The sequence below is a fragment of the Astatotilapia calliptera genome, chromosome 12 (assembly GCF_964374335.1).
Source record: "Astatotilapia calliptera chromosome 12, fAstCal68.1, whole genome shotgun sequence".
In the NCBI taxonomy this organism is placed as follows: Eukaryota; Metazoa; Chordata; class Actinopteri; order Cichliformes; family Cichlidae; genus Astatotilapia; species Astatotilapia calliptera.
The window spans coordinates 6,117,494-6,138,099 of record NC_137433.1 but is presented as its reverse complement, the minus strand read 5'-3'; the positions used below and the strand labels follow the sequence as shown (position 1 = coordinate 6,138,099).

Here is a 20,606-nt window from a genome sequence, read left to right as displayed (position 1 = left end):
GTTCTGTACGCAAACTTCCTCATTTTAGACACCTCCTGAACACAACAGGCTCCTTAAACAGTCCCATCTTATGTGAAGTTAGCACTTCCATAGTTTATATCCAAAATTTGGAGAGCGAGGCAAAGAGGATGAAAGAGAACTTAATAAACATGAACTCTGCCTGACTCTGTCACTGTCCACAGCTGAGTAAAACAAAGAAACGCTGTTTGACCAAAACACCAACATGAGGGAAGGGATTCAGCTGTTTCCGACACATGATGTGCCCACACTGTAAATACAGCATGTAAGCTGACACAGTTTGCTCCATGTCAGAAGGCACGAGTAATTTACAGTAAGAGTGCTCTTGATTCAAGCACATGTCTTCTTTGATGACTCATATCAGCTTACATCGGTGTCATTTCACATAAGACATTGCTCAAAATTTCTTCACCACCATCGGACTGGCCATCTCTGACAAAAGGAATAGAAATCTACCGAAGCGAAGCAGCAATGGCAGAAAAGCGCGTTGTCGCTTTAAGATGCTGGCGTGCGTTTCGTGGATTCCAATGCTGCCATTCAGGTTTGTTCAACAGAGCTGGTGTGAAGTCACCTCGTGAGCACAACTGTAGCGCGGTGAAAGAGAACGTTAGAAGTGCAGGGCAGTCGTGCCTTTAGCAAACTTTTGAGTCATCGAGGTTACCTGATATTTGAAATGACAACAACAATCCACGCAGCTTGACATTTAAGTGAAAATGAAATCGCACTTACGGTAAACCTGTAATTCGGCATTGAGAGACACACAGGAGAGGTAACAAAGACTCCTCATCGATCACTTCATTTCACGGTGTAGTCACATTTATCATCCAAGATGAGTTACTGCACGCCCTCATCTCTCTCCCCCTCTCAATTCTCAGGCTCTCGCTCTTTTTCTCAGCAGCACGGAGGAAAGGTCTAGGTTGTAGGAGGGATGACTGACAACAAAAGTCCATCCGCAGCAGTGTGTGTGCTCGCTTATGAGTAAAGCTTGAGTCATCCTCTTCTTTTCAACGAAGTCCTGACACAGAACCCTCAAACAGTGAAACAAGCTTTTCAATTTGCTTTTTTTTTTTGCCAGCACCTCGCTAGTGGGAGGTGTACGTGAATGAAGCATACCGACAGAGAACAAAATGTTTGCTTTTCAGGCAGTCCGGGAGTTGAATTCTTGCGATTTCACTGTTAGACGTGCTTTAAAAAAACATTTGTTTCCAGCAGTGACCAAACTCACAGGAGCATGACACAAGGGTCCTTTGCCTCTCCTAACATCACTTCCTGTCAGCTGATTCCATTTCCTCTATCCACCTCTGTGCGCCCCCATCCCCAGCACACATTGTCCCGCATTCTAATGGCATCAAGGTCATCGGATCTGACACACTGTGTGCACCCCCCTCCTTCCCTTTCTCTTTTTTTTTTGCTCCACATCTCTTTATCTTTCACTTCCTGCCCCCCCTCCAAACTGCTCACATGCACGCAGACGCTCCAGTGCATGCACACCAACTGTCAACAAATGCAGAGGCATGCTTTAATGAGCTCTCTCCACTCTCTCCACACACACACACACACACACACACACACACACACACACACACACACACACACACACACACACACACACACACAGTACACACTAGTATGCACACAGTCCACTGAGGGTCACTGGGTTTATTGGTGGGGAGGGGCCAGAGACCATAGGGCACATTATATTTAGCACCAAGGTCGTAATCATAACATATTTTGGAGGGGAGACTTTTAAATGTGTTCTGTATCCTTTCTATCTAGAGACAGAGAACAGATACAGCAACATATGGAGAATTTATGTGAACTTTTATTTGCATAATAAGTCCTGTATGTATATTCTAATGCTTCTCTTATGATTCAGAACACTACACTATTTTCCGTATAGTTTAGTCATTTTTTACAATACAATCTACAAAATGCGTGTGTGCGTGTGTGTGCATGTGTGTGCGTGAGCGTGTGGGTTTAGGTTTTTTTTTAGTCATAACTGGTTTTCTGAAAAACACATAAAAACAGTAATGAGAAAACTGCCTGTTTGAGTAAGTGTAACTGCATCTGTAACTGTAACTTGAGCAACAAGACTCTTTACCTATTGTTCATTTTCAGGCATCACCTAATTTCATCTGTGCACCTGTCTGTTTGGCCGTTTTTCTCTCTTTGTTTCAGCTTGGTGTCCAAACACACTCGTGCCAAACCCCCACTCAGCCAGGACGGTGTTAAGTTCAGGGTATGTTTAGGTGTAGATTGCACCACAGCGTAGTGTATATCAAGTCTGAGTCATACCTCCTGACATTTGGCACGTGCAAGTCAGCACGGATTGCCCAGCTGGGGGAAGGCCTACCCGCCTATCCCCCGTCAAACCCCACCCCTCGCTATTCCTCACAAAGAGAAATGGAGGAGTGGCTTGCGAAGGAGGAGAGGAGGAAAAAAATGGGAAAGGTGGTGCCGGGTAAGAGGCTGTTAAGCAGGGTGGAGCCACAAAAAGAAGAGGAAGGGGAAGGGGGGGCTGTTTTTAAGAGACAGCTCTTTGTGCTTCAGGATTTGAACAACAGCAGGATCAATGAGCAGAACAGAATGTGTTATCAGAAAGTTTTTGGACCTGAGACAAACAGGGTGAAGGGAAATGAATGAAAAACAAGTGAGTTCAGAACGGTTTGAACCTGTGAAAGAACACTGCGTGCCGCTACCTGCTCGCCTTTTGTATGCCAAGTGCTGAAAAAGAGCTGAGTGGTCAGATTTGTTTGGACAGTGATGTAATCATTAACAGAACGCAGCAGTAAAGATGGGCAGAGTGTGTTCTGACAGGTGAAACACTGACTGAGAGGCTTGGTAATGACTTTTGGGTTGCAATATTAATTTTTAAGACTCGAGAGCGAGAAAGACATAAAGCAACAGAAACCTGCCTCAGCCCCTGCACGGTGGCTGGTTGCCAGCCTTGTCTCTCTCTCAGGACTCGGGCTAAGATTAGCTTCCCATATGTTCAAGTCAGGCGTAGCCAGACTTAAAGGGCCAGTGCTCGACCGTGGCAAAACAAGAAAGCCTTCACTGTGTTTGCTGATGGTCTACATCAACACACATGTGAAGGTTCAGCGTGCATTTTTAATCATTCCAGTGAAAGCTGGGCTCATAACAGATAACTACTGGAAACTGATAAGATGCGGTGCTTTTCTTGTATGCTTCCAGTTATAGACTTTGTTCTTTAATATGGTCCTTTTTCGTGTGTGTGTTTTGATACTATGGCATGAAAACTCCCACAGCTGTTGGGCTGTATTACATAAAACCTGGCAGCGTCTGGCAGCAGTGGGATTCAGGATTGTTTAAACTGGATGCCCAGTGGGAGCAGCAGAGCAGCCGCCAGAGAGGCGAGAGTTCGAGCTCAAGCAACAGCTGATGACTCCTCCCCTTCTCCCTCCATTCATTTTTTATTAACTGCGGCACGGTGCGGCTGACGACCTCGCTCTAACATCAGACACCACCAACGATGCCACCGACCGCAACTCATCGCGCTCGCAGGATACCAAACCAGGCCCCCGCCAGGTTTGGTCACTAGTAACAGAAACCCAAAGCAGCCCAGCGAGGCAGTGCCGAAAGAAATGTCTGCTAATTGTCATTAATTAGAAATGAAACATGACAATAGTTCAGGGTTTTGCAAGTCCTTAATGACTGCATACAAGTGAGGCAATTATTGGTGACTGTATAAATTAAAATGTCACATCAAATTCCACAAGGACCTATGAGATGTGATGTTTTGAAATCCTGGGAGTGCTTTTTCTTTTACAATCTCGGCGAACATTTACTTTTCAACCAGTGCATCTAAAGTAGAGCAGGGCGATATGACCAAAAATATTTATCACGATATACATTTGAAAATTTGCGATAACGATATAACTGACGATATAATTGACACTAGACAAAACACTTTAAAACTCCACAACTTTATTAGTGCAAAAAAAAACAAAACAAAAAAAACCCCATCAATGATTTTCACTTAAACAAGCAGCTGTTTTTTATGTGCATTAGAATTATATAAAATGTAACAGTGCAAATTTCTTGCTGACAGTTTAACCAAAAGGCATTTCCAGTGGAAACTGGCCGACATATATTCAGCATAACCATGTATAATATCCATAAAACTTAAAAAGAGGTTATACACACACAATACGGTAATATTATGTTGAAGCACAGTATGTATCACTCCGCGAGGCTCCTGCCTACGATAGCCGTAATGATCCGACAATCCATCAAGCGGTGCGGCTTCGTAGCTTAGCAAAGTCGCACTAAAACATTTGACAGATTTTCGAGCGCCGTGTACATAAAATAGTTTCGAGGTCAGTAAACACAACCAGAATTTGTACATAAGGCACACGGGATTATAAGGGGCACTGTCGATTTTCAGAAAAATCAAAGGATTGATTTTAAGTGTGCCGTATTTTCCAAACAACACGGTAATAACGACGGCCTGCTAGCATGCGCTACCGAAAATAGTGTTTTGTTGTGTATCTGACGGACGAAAGCTAAACCAGTTGCACACCACTGAAGTTGCAGCATTTTTACAAACCAATTCTGGTTCATCTGTTTCATTCAACGGTCCGCTTTCTCCCTTCTCGTTCTCCGTCGCCGTCATGCTTTTTCCACCATGTACGTATGAAAACAAAGGCACTGCACATGCACGTTTTACCCATATTCTATCACGATATTTCATTTTCTTATCGTTGCCCAACATTATACCGTATTACCGTGAACGGTATGATATGGTCCAGCCCTAATCTAAAGTGACTTCTGAAGCAGGCTGTCCTCAGTGTAAGACCAGAGGTGTGTCAAGTGATTATGTGGGTACACTGGGTAATTATTTATCTGTCTTTTTGTAGACAGTCTATGTGCTGCACAGTGCTATGTGTCCAGCTTGTTTTGATGAAAACTTGCTTCAAGCTCGCTGTCTAATTCAGAACATTCAGAAAGAGGTTTTACTCATGAGGTATCCATCTCAAAAGTTCCCTAAAACTGAGGTTGTTAAAAGCTTAACAGTCAATATTTGGTATGGCCATCTTTATTCTTTCTTGCTTCTAGCTTTCTTATCATTTCTTTAAGTAGTCTTCAGGAATAGTTCTCCAGGTTTCTTGAATGACATTCACATCACTTTTATGGATGTTTCTACTTTTTGTGTTCTACTTCCATTATGTGTCTTTCTATCCAGGTATGCTTTTACTGCATTGGCAGTGTGTTTGGGATCATTGTAATTGTCTGCAGAGAGTATTGCATGGTGGATTAAAAATAAAACGTACTTTTCTGTGTTCATATTATGATCAATTTTGACAAGATCCCTAACACTGCTGACTGAAATGCAGCCTCAAACCATGATAGAGCCTCTAACGTGTTTTACAGATATAGTAGACGCTCACTGCTGTACCTTTCTCCTGACCTCCTGTATCCATATTGACGGTGTGAAAAAGTTGGATTTATTATTTTACAAGATATTTCAGGACTAGATGCATCTCTCAGGTCTTGTATCAGGTCTTTGCTGGATTTTTTTCCTTGCCTTTGGCTGATGGCTCTTGGGAATCTGCTATTGGTACAAAAATACAATTTTTTCCCTGTCAAACTGTGCTATCCTCGACATTTTTTATAGATTCAACTCACAAAATGTGAACAAATTGGGTCATATTGTGACAGGCTGCTTGTAACAAACCGCCTACAAACAATTTAAAATTTGCTCTTTCTAACTAGATATAATACTGGTTCAACCTTTTCTATGCTGAAAAAATAAGTGAAAAAGCAGCCTCTGTCCAAACAAACCCTTTCCGAAATTCTGGAGAACTATTGCATTTTTAAAGACCGCTTTAAAAAAAAAAATACTACAAAGTCTGGCAAAACACAAAGAAAGAAGGAGTGGCTTGTTTTACAATAACGTGCATTTGATTGCAGAAGCTATGTTATTATTAACCCATTTGGTAGTTTTGTTTAAATAGTCTTTACTTCCCATAATACAGTTTGTATTTTCAGGAAGTAAAGATGCATCTTTCATTTCTTGGAAAAAAAAACTAATATTGTTACATAACATAACAAATGCCCAAAATAAAGCATCAACAAGAAAGATCTGTTCAAAGTAGGCCAGTCTACCAACTACGGGAATTCTTCACAGTCACAGTTTACACAAATTTGAATAAACCATTAGCTGCACTTCTTTACTGACTGAGTGGAAACCTCACAGAACAGTAAATACATCGAAAGCTAACACTGAATGGAAGAGGTGATGTCAAACCCTCCACTTCCTGAGTTTGTACTATACACCAAACCACTTACTACACAAACACACACACAATACGCACATGTGGTGCCGGCTAGCTGGTCACGTGACCAACCTTGGACGCCGAACGCCAGCTAAAATTAAAGCAATGATGTCATCAGACATTCAGTGTTGCCACGGAAACTAGGTCAGTATTAACCCTTTGCCGATGAGGCCGGGGATTCCAAAGCTCGACGAGTGATTAATAAACATTCCATGTGCCATCACGTACACAGCAGCGTCAGGGTTTCTACTCTGTCTCTGACTCGTTTCCCACCTGTGCGAAGTTCACCTCGTGCATAAAGAGGAAATCCTGTGCATAGGCGTGGAAAAAAAAAAGAAAAAGAAAAGAAAGAAATCACACGAGCGCAGTCTGTCTGTCTGTAACCCACTGTGGTACACCTCTCAATTCAGCTTTGCTTCCTGAACAGCAGAAAAACAAACTTGCTTTCAAACTCACTTTAAACCATTTTGTTTACTGTTCTTGGGGCTGTACATGCCTAATGATACTCTGTAACTGCTTATTTTAGTTTTCTAAAATGGTGCCCTCGGTCTGTTGGGTGTAGACTGTGTTTGCCTGTGTGCGACCAGGGAAATGTTTGACAAGGAAACAGATCTTGGTCGAGATAAACACTCCACCCAGGATCCGCACGGCAACCATGACCCTCTGCAAACAGGAGCTCAGGACAACTATAAAGGCAGAGAAACTTGTTAAACACAAAAAAGATTATATTCCCCCTTTAAACCAGATGGTCGTATATACCTTGCAGATAAAGAGCTTGCCCACATATGGATTGGGATTAAAGCAGCTTAGAGGTAAGATAAAGTAGACCATAGAACCATGCTAACCCTATTTATGACATTTGAAACTCACTGACATATATCACTGCAGATGTGGAGGTGAATCTATTTCGCTCATCTAGGATTTCAGGTCGCTCTCGGCGCACGTGACAGAAGTCAGATCAAAGCTGTCTTTTTCCCCTTTTGGGAGAGGACTTCACAAGATTCTTAGAACTCAGACAATTGTTTGATGTTCAGTAAATTCCTTTATGAAACTTCGCACGCCGCCCGTCCACATGCCTTTCCACATAAACAGACGAGTGTGCCCCGGACCGGCGAGCTGAGGCAACAGCAGCACTCAGCAGCGACACGCCACAGGTTACTACGCCCGACAATCAACTACGTATACGCATGCGTGACCCACTAACTTTTACTCCCTTTACCTCATTTGACTCCAGAACCTAGGAGAAGCAGGACGGCCTCCCCAGCTCATGAGCCAACGTGCAGAGTTCCTCCTCCTCCTCCTCCTCCCCTCCTCCTTTCCAGGGCCTCTTGTATCTACACATGCCTTGCTCTGGCACCAATCAGCAGGCAGCGTGGGACGCTTTAAACTGAGGATGCCGCCACTTCATCAGTAAGGGCGCTTTAACTTGGCGCGCCTCAGACATAAACTCGGAGCAACTGTATTAAACAGAGTCAGTTCCCAGGCGGCAAAGACCGGGTGTGAAGACGAGACCAGGGATCTGGCACAACTATATTCCACTTAGAGATGATACGAGGGATAACGCGGCATCCACCGGGGAGAGGAGCGTATGACATACCAGCGACAGAGCGAGGACAGTCACAGCTGTGTAACAGTTACACTGGTTAAAGCTATTCTTACACACATGCGTAATCAAGTTTTTTGTTGTTGTTGTTTTTTAAAGAACAGGCAAACAGATACAGACCGACTGAGAAGAGGAAGTGATCACTGGGCTGACTAACCATGACATTAACACCTCATCCAACAGCAGCAAACGGGCAGAGATTATGCATAGACGCAGACGACAGACATGGGCACAAACACTATTTCAAACCCACCCATCAAGTGTCATCTCTTACCTCAGCTGCCAGTTCTGGGCTTCCCAAGCAGCCTTGACCGTTGTCGTCCAAATATTCCACCTTTACAGTCATTCAACAGAACAGGGATTGGGGGGGCAGAGAGAGAGAGAGAGAGAGAGAGAGAGAGGGAGGGAGGGAGGGAGGGGAAGAATAAGAATCAATAGAATAATGCGACAAGGGCCTGTTCAAAAAGACTCATCATTGAGCATTAATGTGCCACCTTTACAGCTTTGCACAACGGCACACGGGCTCTGCCATCCGCAGTCTCTTCATCCCATTCCTGTCAACCTCAGCGACCATCAAAAAGCGCAAATCTGTTTTCTTTGATTTCTGCTCAAACAGTGAGCCGGCACTTCCCTCTGCTGCCGGGACAGCGAATGAGAGACGCAAAATAGATTCGATTTCAGTTATAGAATTATGTAATGTCTGTATCCCGACTTGGTGCAACCTTTCTAATATATATATGTCTGATCATCTGATGCCAGCATACCCCCCCCCCCCCCCTTTAATCTTAGGGGGAAAGAATCCAAAGTGGACGGGTTAAGTGAGAGAGGCATGGAATAGATGGAAATGGTAGATCAAAGCAGGGCTGATCTTTATTATTATTGGAAAACAATAGCAACCCCCCCCCCCCCCCCTCAAAGAAAAAGCCTTCTTGTCTACGCGACCCCAATGTTAAATTGTGTGTTGTGTCTCGAGTTGAGTCCCGCCAACCTCCGATACCCCCCCACCCCACCCCCACCCCCACCCCAAATCCCCACCACCCCCACCACACCACTCCACGCCCCCACCCACCCACCTATCAATCCTAAAATAGTCTGGAGTGATGAATATTTACCCTCCAAGCCTCTGAGCTGCCTCGGTTTGTACTCCTCCGTCCGCTGGCCGAATCCCCATCAGAAGACTCCGGCTCCCTCTCTCTCTCCTTCAGCCCTATCTCTCTCTCTCGCTCTCTTTCTTCTCTCTCTCTTTCTCTCGTTCTCTATCGCTCCACTCCTCTTTCTCGGTCTCTCGGTCTCTCTCTCTCCCGTCTGTGTTGCAGCAGCCCATTCAGGAAGCCATCTTGTGTTTTTATTCTGGCTTTACATGAGCCCTCGTACGCACGTTCTCTCTCACTTATTCTCTTGCTCTACCCCCGTCCTCCCTCCCTCCCTCTCTCTCTCGCTCCTGCTCGTATGCCAATAGGTCTACCGCACACACACACGTTCATATGCATACACACATACACACACATACAAGAGGGATTTTTTTTCTAAACGATCGCTATCGCTCTTTCCTTCCTGCTGATATTTCTCTCTCTCTCTTCTCTTTCTGTGAATGTCCCCTCGACCACCCCCTCCCCCCTCTCTATTTCTATACAAACATATACACTCGTGATAAATGCACACACACACATATATACACAGCTCGCCGGAGAGACGTCACACTAGAGATAGCACACAAAGGCAGCACGTCCACCAATCAGAGGCCCGGCTGGGCTGCTGCTAGGGTGAAACCGAAGGAGAGCATGTGAGGGTGGTGAGAGAGGGAGAGAGGGGAGAGATCGGAGTGAGAGAGAAAAAATAAGAGCAGGTCAAAAAAAAAAAGAAAGGGTCTCCATTTTCATGTGTGTGTTTGTGTGTGTGCAGCACCATATAAGAATGGCCGACATAAAGAAACAAAGTGAAGGTGGGCGGGAGGTGTGTGTGTGTGTGTGTGTGTGTGTGTGTGTGTGTGTGTGATGTGGGGGGGATGGGTCCTCTCTATGCCTGTCAATTATCTCCTGAAACTGGCCTTCCCTAAACAATGCCTCTGGTATGTGGTATTGCCGAGCACCATCTGTGTCAGGGCTGCCTGCAATAAGTGGACTGGACTGCACAGTGCACGCATGCATGCACCCACACACACTCTCACACACACAAACACTCTCGGAGACAGCAGACACCCCCGCTCTGATGGGCAAAATTACACAGCAAAGCCCAGTGTGCTGACTCAAAGCAAGAGAAGTGCTGTTGTTAAAAGCGATGCTGTTGTGCGCTCCTGTAACAGCATCGCAAATCATCACCTGCAACTGTGTTCGCATGCAAACATGAGCTTAAAGGGCTGCCAGGAACTTGCGTTTCCTTTTTACGGTCTCTGTGTAAAAGACACGCCGAGCATATTTCGAAGGCCTGCGCTCATAATGTTTATATTCTGAGTATGAAAGATCATCTCTGGATTGGATCTTTTTAAACTCGACATCAGCACGAGTCCTGAACATCATCTCCGAAAACCAACAGGATCGGAGAGTGCGTGTGTGGGAACTGTTCGGTCTAAATCAGCGATCGGATACCGCAACCAGAATGCACTTTCACCAATCAACTTTATATGAAACGGGAAGTTAAGCAACGATTAAAAAGAAGAAGAGGGCAGCGATGTATTTCTGCAAATAGGCAATGATATGAGAAAGTGAGGGGGAAAGAAAAAAGGCAGCTGATGGATTAGAAAACTCTGCAAAGACGCGACAAAGCGAGCGAATGTTCAGGCAGCCTGGTGAAAATGGACAGACAGCGAGAGGTGGGCAGAGATGGAGGGAGAGTCGAGAGAAAAAGGCAGAGAGGGAGCTGAAGGGCGGCGCGGCGCGGTGAGGCGAGGCGAGGCGAGGCAGCCACACGGTGACACAGCATTTTGTAGTGTTTGCGCACTCGTATGGCACGGGAAATCCCCTCTGCTTACGTCAGATGGGGGGCCACGTGTGTGGATGAATGTGTGTGTTTATGTCAGAGCAGAGTGGTGTTGGTCGCAAGCTGGACAGCGCGAGTGGCTGCTTTAATTTGCTTCGTTACAGGTAGGCCAGCATAGGAGACGCACTTTAGCCAGCAGTAGGTAGCACAAGGTGTATTAGTAAAGGCAGGAATACGAGTAAGCGTGGTGAGACAGATAGTAGATGATGGAATCTGTTTCTGTGGGTTGGAATAAAGAAAACGCCTATAGAGAACAAAGCAAAAGCATTGATTATAGTAAAAGTAGAAATATTAGCAGAGCTGTAAAGAAGTTCATCCTCTGCTATATGGTGCCAAGCTTTGACTGAATTGGATGGATGTTTCCTTAAACAATGAAGAGGAAGAAGATAATCCACCACATCTCTCCAAACACCAAACCTTCCTCCCCCCTTTAGTCTTTTTTACCATCCTCCAGCAGACACCTGGTAGTCGCTGACAGAGCATAATCACAGCCCCAGACAGTGCCATAATCCCAAACTATACATGCCTTCATTTAACTTTGCTTCATTCACACAGGTCCTGCCTCTCGCTGCCACCTGCAATTAGAGTCTTCCCAGACTTGGACCAACTCACACAAACACACTTATTTCACAGACAGACCACAGAGAGGCTCATTAAAGCTCCTCTGGTTGTGTGTTGTCTAAATTTCACGAGGTTGCAGGTGGAGGGCAGAGCTGGCCTGCAATTAGACAAAGTCTAATTAATAGCATTGATTGGGCTAGCCACCCCAGCTCTGTATGCTCCACATCCTTCTATGAACCCTAATCCTCTACTTCATTCACATGAACAATAACAGTCACCTGTCTCGAGGGGTTTAAAAGGGAAAGAAAGCCTTTAAAGCACATTATCCACATGCAACAGTGAGCTGCAGTTTCGCGGGAGAGAATGAAGGATGCGGTTTGCAGCCAGTCAGGAACTCAGCTGCTGCATCCATACAGAGGATAGAGGGCAGAGATAGAGGGACTGCGGGGGAGGGATACTGACGAATGAATGATGAATGGATGGCCACATCTTTTGCACATCTTCTGAGCCTCCAGAAGAGATCATTTTTGAATGAATCTGTGGAAAACACTGCATATCCTTATAGCTTTGAAGGCTACATGGAATCTTGGCGAAAAATGAAGAAATATAAACCATATAACTGTGGCTCTTCTATGTAGCAGTCAACACATTATCCTTACACACAGGGTCACAAGCTAGTGTATCTTTAGTGTCAAGGGGTCACCACCAGTGTTGGTCAAGTTACTTGAAAGAAGTAATCAGTAACTAATTACTGATTACTTCCCCCAAAAAGTAATCCCATTACTTTACTGATTATTTATTTTCAAAAGTAATTAATTACTTAGTTACTTAGTTACTTTTTAAAAACACGATTTACAACCTGAAGAGGTGATAAAGTGATAGATCTTTCAGCCCAATTCTACTTTTTCTACATAATCCATCATACAAAATGTAATCAAATGGAAAAGTCTCTTTTTTTTAACTTGTTTTATCAGTTTGAATCTTTTAACTTTATGCATCAAGCAAAAATTTAATTATATGCACCATTCTCTGATTTGAATAAATTAGTTTAACATTTAAACCTATTTTCTACACATTCCAGCACATAAAATAAAATAAAATATTTTTTGTGTTTACACTCACTCTTTCAAATAGATGCAAGTAAAACACAGCAGAAAATAAATCACATCAAAGACTAGCGGTCCTGTTGCTCTATTTTCACCTGTAAAGCAGGACTGCAGTAGGCGGAGGTTTACCCTGGTGCAGGTGTGCCGCGGTCAGTTGAAGAATCCGCGAGTTTCTCTGTGAATTTCCCATTACGTCGTTGCGCACTCAGTGCTTGCTTGGAAGTTTAGGGGGGTTTTTTTCGCTGTAAAAAGAAGTTTTCTTCCCACGCACGATGGACGCTAATGTTTTTGTCACTTTTTATGGAATCAAACTCAAAGTAAGGTCAGTACTTCCACGCTTTAAACGCTGCACGCTCATACTCTCTCCCACAATCGATATATGATCCATTGTTGATCTGCACACAGCTGTTGTCACTAACGGCGCACTCGCTTACGTCACTGTCGTGAGTAGGGATGGGTATCGTTTAGGTTTTATCCGATACCGGTGCCAAATCTGTACTTTTGAAACGGTGCCGGTGCTCAAACCGGTGCTTAAAGAATGGAGAACACAAAATTGGTCCAAAAACCTCTCATGTTCAGCTGTTTCCCTCTTTTTCTTTGGTCATTTGAGCCTTTTTGGCCAGGGTGAAGGGAGTATCTGCCATCAAACAAGAAGACAGCCGCATGTAGCTATGATGATGTTTGCTAGTTCACCTTATATGCATTAATGTAATAACGTAGTTAGCCTTCTCAACATAAATTACACACGAACAACATTAAGCTACTCACGCAGAGAAGAACGGCTGCTGCTGCCATCATCATCCGTCATCATTTCTGCTACACTGGCAGGGCTAGGGGCCAGGACTCTATTCTTCGGGTTTTTGGGGGATGTTGCTCCAGGTCCGATAACAGGCACCACACCCGCAATAGATGCGCTCGGTGTGAGGTCTCGCAGCAAGCTATCAAATACGGTGCATTTCTCGGCTTTTAAAAAAACGCTATGCGTCGCCAGGTGTTTCATCGGATTTGAGGAGTTACCTCCTTTGACAGTATCACAGTATCAGCTTAAAGCACTTGTTGCTGCTGAGTTTGCATATTTTGCTGTGAAGTACAGCCAGACTTTTGACCGCTTTGCCTTGGGCATTTTTAATCTGTAGCTCTGCTCTAAAAGAACGTACGTACCTGGGCCCGCCTACTATCCTCGGAAACGTAAAATGATTGGTTAGAAGTGTATCACAGCTCAGGAAAAAAAAGCACCGAAATAAAGCACCGAAATGTGCGCTGCTTTTCGGTCTGGTTACTACCGTTTGGACACCGGTACCCATCCCTAGTCGTGAGACATTCTCACAAAAAAATCACGGTTTTAGTAACGCAGTAACGCAGCGTTACTACGGGAAAGTAACGGTAATCTAATTACCGTTTTTGCAATAGTAATCCCTTACTTTACTCGTTACTTGAAAAAAGTAATCAGATTACAGAACGCGTTACTGCCCATCTCTGGTCACCACCTAGTGTAACCCTTGTACTGGTCCCAATCCTGGATAATGGGAGGATTATGCCAGGAATGGCATCTGGTAGAAAATCTGTGCCAACATGCAGAAATAAAGGAGTAGCTAAAAGTACTGAAAAATGTAAAAATAAACTGGTAGTACCTCCTAATTCATGCTACATATACACTTTGTTTACTCGCTGACATTTGACACTTTCAATAATGCATACCCCCACGATCAATAAGATCTGGTTCCAGTTTTACACACATGCATTTTTTAACGAGTCTAGTCCTTCTAGCAGCTCTGTTAGGCTGAGCTTTGAGTTGCAATGCTAATGCCGACACGCTGATCTTTAGAGGGAAAGTCACAGTTTTACAATGCAGTGACTAGGAAAGAAATATGCAAATGATTACACCACAACATCAAGATTTTTGTGGCTTTTAATGATTTCTAAACTGTTCATTTTCCAGGGTGGAAAATGTCCAGCATACATTTTTAATGATTTAAAGAAAGACAAGAATTTATTGATTTTATTTATTTACTCTATCTTGAATTTTGTGGGTGCACAAAAGTATTTTTTGAACTACACTACTGGCTAAAGACATGGATCAGTGAACCTGTCACTTTGCCAAGGTCTGAAAGAAGACCCAAACTGTCACTCTGACAGGAAACTAGTAAGGATGTTTATCAACAACCCAGGAAACATTAATCAAGGCACAAGCCTGCCATTAACTCAAGACTGTTCATAGTGAAGCGAGTTTTACATTCATCATGGACTGAGAGGAAGCTGACCAAGAAAGAAGGCAATGCTCCAAAATCTACATCTTCAAGGCTTAACTAAAATTTGCAGGTGTCCACATTGCCCATGTGGACACCTGCAAATTTGCCAAACGCCAAACGCCTTCTGGAGAAAGGTTTTAGGGTCAGATGAGGCAAAGATCATAATGACAACACTAATGTTTAGAGGAGTAAAAGTAAAGCTTTCAAAACTAAGAACACCGTACCAACGTCAGGTATGGTGGTGGTAGCATCATGCTCAGCCGCTATTTTGCTGCCAGTGGTACTGCACAAAGTGGTTGGAATAATAAAGAAGGAGGACTATCTCCAAATACTTTGCCTCAAATGCACAGCTGGATGGTTGAAAGTTGAACATACTTGAACGTCATGGGACAATCATCCCAAACACACATTAAAACATGCTAAAATTAAGCTTGTGGAACCCCTTCCTAAAGCCCCAACCTCAACACAACTGAAAAATTTGTGTTTTGTTCTAAAAAGTTAAGTCTGTGCAAGGAAACCAAACAATTTAAAGGAACCCTAGCAGTTCTTCAAGGAAAAGAGGTCAAATATACAGCCAGAATTATGCCAGAAACATTAAATTTATATATTTACCCATATGGAAAAGATATATATAAATCTTATAAAGTTTTTATCTGTCTTGTATGAAACTTGTATGAAAAGCATACAAGAGTGAAAACAGATATAAGATCCCTTGAAAAATTTTATAATGAAACTTGTATGTTTTCTATACTTACTAAAAAAATATATGAAAGTAATGAGAAAGTGGCCACTTTCATGAGTAAATCATATATGTTTTTACTATTTCTTTTCCATATGGGTAAGCTTGTATGTCCTGTGTGGATTAGAAAAAATCCCAAATAAATCCAAACTTGTGTGCCCAATTTTTATTATTTAAGGTCAGTAAAGATGTGTGCTGTATAATGATTCCACCCTGGAGAAAGAACAGTTGAAAGAAATCATTAAAAAAAAATACCAAGACATTAGTTACCATGATGAGTGCATGCAAAGTGTATGTATGCAAAATCATGACCACAACTGTATGTGCAACTGTAGTGGAGCAGCATGGAGGTGGTGCTCCAGTAAGCAGAAAAAATGTCTGAAACAGTGTTTAGAGCTGTCTGAAGTCTGAGCTTTTAGCTGCCAGGGATTACGTTTACACAGACTGATCTCACTACTTGAACTTGTATTAACAGGTTTCAAATAGTGATGTTTAATTCAACATTGAAACAGTACTTATATGACCTAATAAGTGCGCACTAAAAACTTAACAATCCATCCACTGGCTGCTGAAATCCATCAGTCTGGACCAAAATGGACTGACCAAAGCACAGATCAATATATGCATGTTTTCAGTCACTAGTGTGGCTCAGAAAATACAGGCAGAGTAAATTAGTGAACAATAAGTGTGAGAGAATTTAGAGAAATGGCACATATAGACTTCTATTGCCCTAAAAAACAAACAGATAAACTTCTCAACCAAAGTTAATTCTCTGTCAGTTTAACATACATGGTAAAGTTCATTGTTAGCAAGGATGTGGATGGTATGAGACACTTTTGTAGTATGACTTTTCCACAGTGCACAGTAACAGGAGGTCAGCTAAATTAAATTGTGCACCCTATGTAATATTTTCTAGTAGAATGCTTAAGGATCTCAGCTAAGCTTTAGCTCAGCTGTTCTGCTGGAATTGTGGGATGATCATGACTTTGTTGTCTGCCTGTAGTAAGATCGTATCTGACCATGATGCTATGCTCAGATATAAAGTTTAAAAAGTTTCCCGTCATATCTTTGTCTCAAAGGCATGCACTTTTTTCTCCAAACAGTGGCATCATAAAACACTGAGTCATTTGTCTGTTTTCATGCTCAGCTGCTGTGTTGCATGGTTTTTGTTCATGGGTTGTTGCTGCTACTTCAGAAGCCATTTAACAGACAAGACAGGACAGGCCAGAAGAGTGCTGATAGTAACCATTATTTTGTGTTTGTGGCTAAGCAAACATCATACCTTTCCCTCTAGATTTTGATTGTCAGTTTAAACTCCTAGACAAACTGTCTGCGGTGTGTTATTTACATTACTTTTATATTGACACATATAAGAGACTGATAGAATAGTATGAGCCAAAACAACAGCAAAAATACCATCACAGAGAGTTTTGTATGCGCAAATGGAAGCATGTCAAGCAGATTACAGTCTATAGGAACCTGGTTATTATCAGTGGGGTGCTATCATTCCAAAACTGTTGCTTGTGCAATATATGATAATTTTTAATTCTATTATTTTAGTGTGCAAATTCTTCTCTCTCATAATGATCTTAAAGCATATGAAAACAAATCCAATTGTCTTTCTAGGCATATTTGTTGGGAAAAATTCCAAAAATTCAAGGTGCTTGTTTTGGCGCAGTGTGTTTTCCTTCCTTGGTAATGCTTTTGCAGCCTGCTTCTCCCCCTCCAATACTGCTGACCATTTACTGCATCTTCCCGTCCTCCTCTTACTTGACTTTACGGCCCATCCCCCTGGGTTAAGATGCTGGTGCATGTAAAAACACACATAGTCCCACGCGCGCACTTCCATTAACACACACAAGTGAGCACTTTTAAAACCCTGCACTCTGTCTCTCTCTTTCTTTACACACACATGCACCCCCACGCACACACAAATAGAAAAAACGGCCCAAGGTTAACCCCCACCCTCATTTGAAAACCTCAAGAGGTCAAAGGACAAAGCACAGGCAACTGCCGGAATCTTGGGTAACCGTCACAGTTAGTCCACTCGGTCTGCTCAACTGTCTTGTTGACTTTTTCACTGCCTTATCTTACTGAGAATATTCATGTAAACTGCAACACTTGCAAAACCTTGATGGTTTCAACATTACCCATCAGTATCACACACAACATATATACACTCCCACTGTGGAACTACATTTAAAGTAGATAAAGATCTATCTACTTTTCTGACTACTCAAAACAGAGTGAACAATTTAGTTCCAATAGAATAGTTTCCAGTGGGGCTGTTGTCCAGGAGTTGTTCTTTTTACTTCTAAAATTAACAATATATATATAATTTGTCCAAATTTTTGCAAATAAATGCTTTGGAATTTTTTCTACCAAGCAGTTTGTTTTGTTTGTTACAATACAGAGCATTGCATCACTTTATAAAATGTAGTACATCGAGATATCTGGGCCATTTGAGGTTGATTTGCACATTGTGACTCACATTGTGAGGAATTTTTCCTCTAAAGTAACTAATTTAACATGAACTCTCCATATATGACGCATGCAACTGTCCGTCCCTTTATAGTCCAGCAAAAGTTCCTTCTATCCATCTGAACGAACATCACTAAGAAGACATTTGTGATCATGTAATGATCTGTAATAAATGCTCGCTCTTTCGTGCTTCTCTGGCTAAAAAGCAGAACAAGTTTGCAATCTAATGATGTTGGTGTATTTTAGGCAGACAATCAGCAAACACTCTCAGGCAAACAAAAGAAAAACAGTTTTTGTGCTTTACTTGATGTCCTATGAACGAACGTTCCCATGAAATGCACTGAAATGGATGGATGTTAATCGATATGATAATATTTGTATGATAATTTGCCCATAATTTTACTGTTGTGGTCAGGTTTTTTCAGCCTGCCTTTAGGAAGAAAAAAAAACATTTTACACAAAGCACGTTGATACTTCTGGTATTCTAAATCTACAGTATAAGCAGTATTACGATAACTCAAGTTAAGAGACAAGATGTTTTCACTCCCAACTTGTCATATACTGATGCTTGATTAGGAATCCTTTTTCCTTACTATTTACTCCTGTAAAATCTTTTATTTACATGCTGGGTAAGGCTTCAGAATGCAGTTTTGAAAGATGATGGTGAATAACAACGGTCATTCATCTAATTGCATCATCAAATGACTTCCAACCAGAAGGCAGGAAGTCAAATTCTGCCCTGACTTGGCTCTTTCTGTCAGTTAGGTTAAGTTAGGTTAAGAAAAAAACTCTTGGTTTGGGTTTAAACATTCCTTCCCATCAACACATTTACCATCCTTCCATTTCTTTAGTTACCTACAACAGTAATGACACTGGCTTTCAGCTACCTTTTCAGACAGTCCTTGCACACTAAGCTAATCCTATAGGTCCTGACCAAGCATCAGAATTTGATGGGTTGGAAGTGCTAACGGTTTGTATGAGATTGCAAGCGTTTCAGTACCTCAACCACTTCCCACTCGTCCCGCCTCTTCTTCAGCTGTTCACATTTGCGCAGCTTGCAAATCTGTTTGCCCGTCTTACGGTTCAAACAGTTTGCGCAGGTACCGCAATTCTCTTTGCGGAGACAAGGAGTGCAGGCTCCACATTTCTTTCTTCTTTTCTTCTGGAGGTCAAGCGTGGCTTCCAGCGAGGCGTCCAATGGAGACAGAGAGAAGAGCCCTGCTTCCTGGTGCTCAGCTTCGATATATTTGCTCAATGGGGATGTTGTTTCTATGCATTTCCTTTGCAACTGAAGAGACTGAGCCTCCCCCATGTCCGCGGGGAACTCGTAAACATTCTCAGGTGCCAGACTCGTTCCTCCCTTCGGCCTGGGCATAATGAATGTCCTGCTTTATTTGTTCAGTTCTATTATTTAAAAAGACTGAAAACAGTCGACATACATGCAGTTAAGTTTAAAAAGTAGAGTTTAAAAGCAACATCTGCTAAAATCTCAATATGGCATAATCATCTGGCTGCTCTTAAAAACAGATTGGGAGATGGATAACTTGTCTTGGATTAGTCTTTGAAGATAACTTAACTTGGATGTTAAACCAGCTGCTGCTACACAAGTTAGATTGATGCTCATTTTGTCTACAGGTAAGATGGCATTATCAATGTAATGCTTGTGCTGCTGGTCACAGGAATGGCCCTGGAGAATCTGTGTGGTAACTTCCAGTCTGGAGTCCATCTATCCCAGCTTCCCTGTGGTATGGCCGGCAGCCCGCTCATGGCTTTGTGTACGGAAGCCAGGCTCTGTCTAAGTGTGCAGAGACAACAAAGGCAAAGAGGGAGAGGACAAAACATTTAAAATCAACATCAAAACACAAAAAGAAGTTATTTGTCATTGCGAGGTTTAAAGCGTGGGGCCCAAAAGTCTCAATGTGTTATTGCCTACTCTTACACATTTATTTATATACAACTGGCGGCTTCACATTAAATGCCCAACATTAGAGTTCAGCCTGACTGCTGTCTGGATATCGTCTGGTTTCTGAACACAGCTGTCGGTGCTGTGCATCCAGTTGGCTCATAGCCATACAAGCCTACGTGAGCAGTTTGAGAAGATACTGTGTTATAATGGCAGGCCCCACATGGACAGGGGGGCTTATGTCTCCCTGAATGAAAGGAGGGGGGTGATAAGTTGAAGCCAGGGACAGTCTTCTTTGTCTTGTAGTCGCATGCTCCAGTCAACCATCAGTAAAGTGAATTGTGCTGAGAAAACCCACGGTTTCTTTGCTACTGCCTGGTTTCACAGCCTGCTCACAAGGTGCTTTTAGCACATATCAAAGGCAACCTAAACCACTTTACCTCCAATGAACATGCTGTTTATTGTAACTTTTAGATGATCTCTAATATATACAAGTGCCTTCAAGGGTGGGGAAATTTAAAAAGAGGTCACAATGATTTTCTGGGGAGACATAAACTGACAACCTCTGAGACTGAGAAGTAAAGTGGAGATGCTAAAAAACTGCAGTTCATCTAATGGCCACTTGAGACCATTAGATGAACTGCCTCAAAAGCAAGTCATTCCCCATAGAC

At 42.7% G+C, this 20,606-nt stretch overlaps 1 protein-coding gene across 2 annotated transcripts in view; it reads right to left on the bottom strand.

The window, feature by feature from the left end:
- The window catches only part of tet3 (tet methylcytosine dioxygenase 3), a 44,883-nt gene that overhangs the window by 22,445 nt on the left and 1,832 nt on the right, over positions 1-20,606 (bottom strand). Inside the window, exons 2-3 of one of the 2 annotated variants that reach the window (XM_026187979.2) lie at positions 19,033-19,827; positions 8,195-8,254 (exon numbers count right to left, since the gene is read on the bottom strand). In XM_026187979.2, the coding sequence (XP_026043764.2) occupies positions 8,195-8,254; positions 19,033-19,407 (435 nt within the window). In that variant the 5' untranslated portion in view covers positions 19,408-19,827. Of the gene's footprint in view, positions 1-8,194; positions 8,255-9,032; positions 9,568-19,032; positions 19,828-20,606 lie in introns of those variants that run through there. The other variant, XM_026187983.2, reaches the window with a different exon arrangement.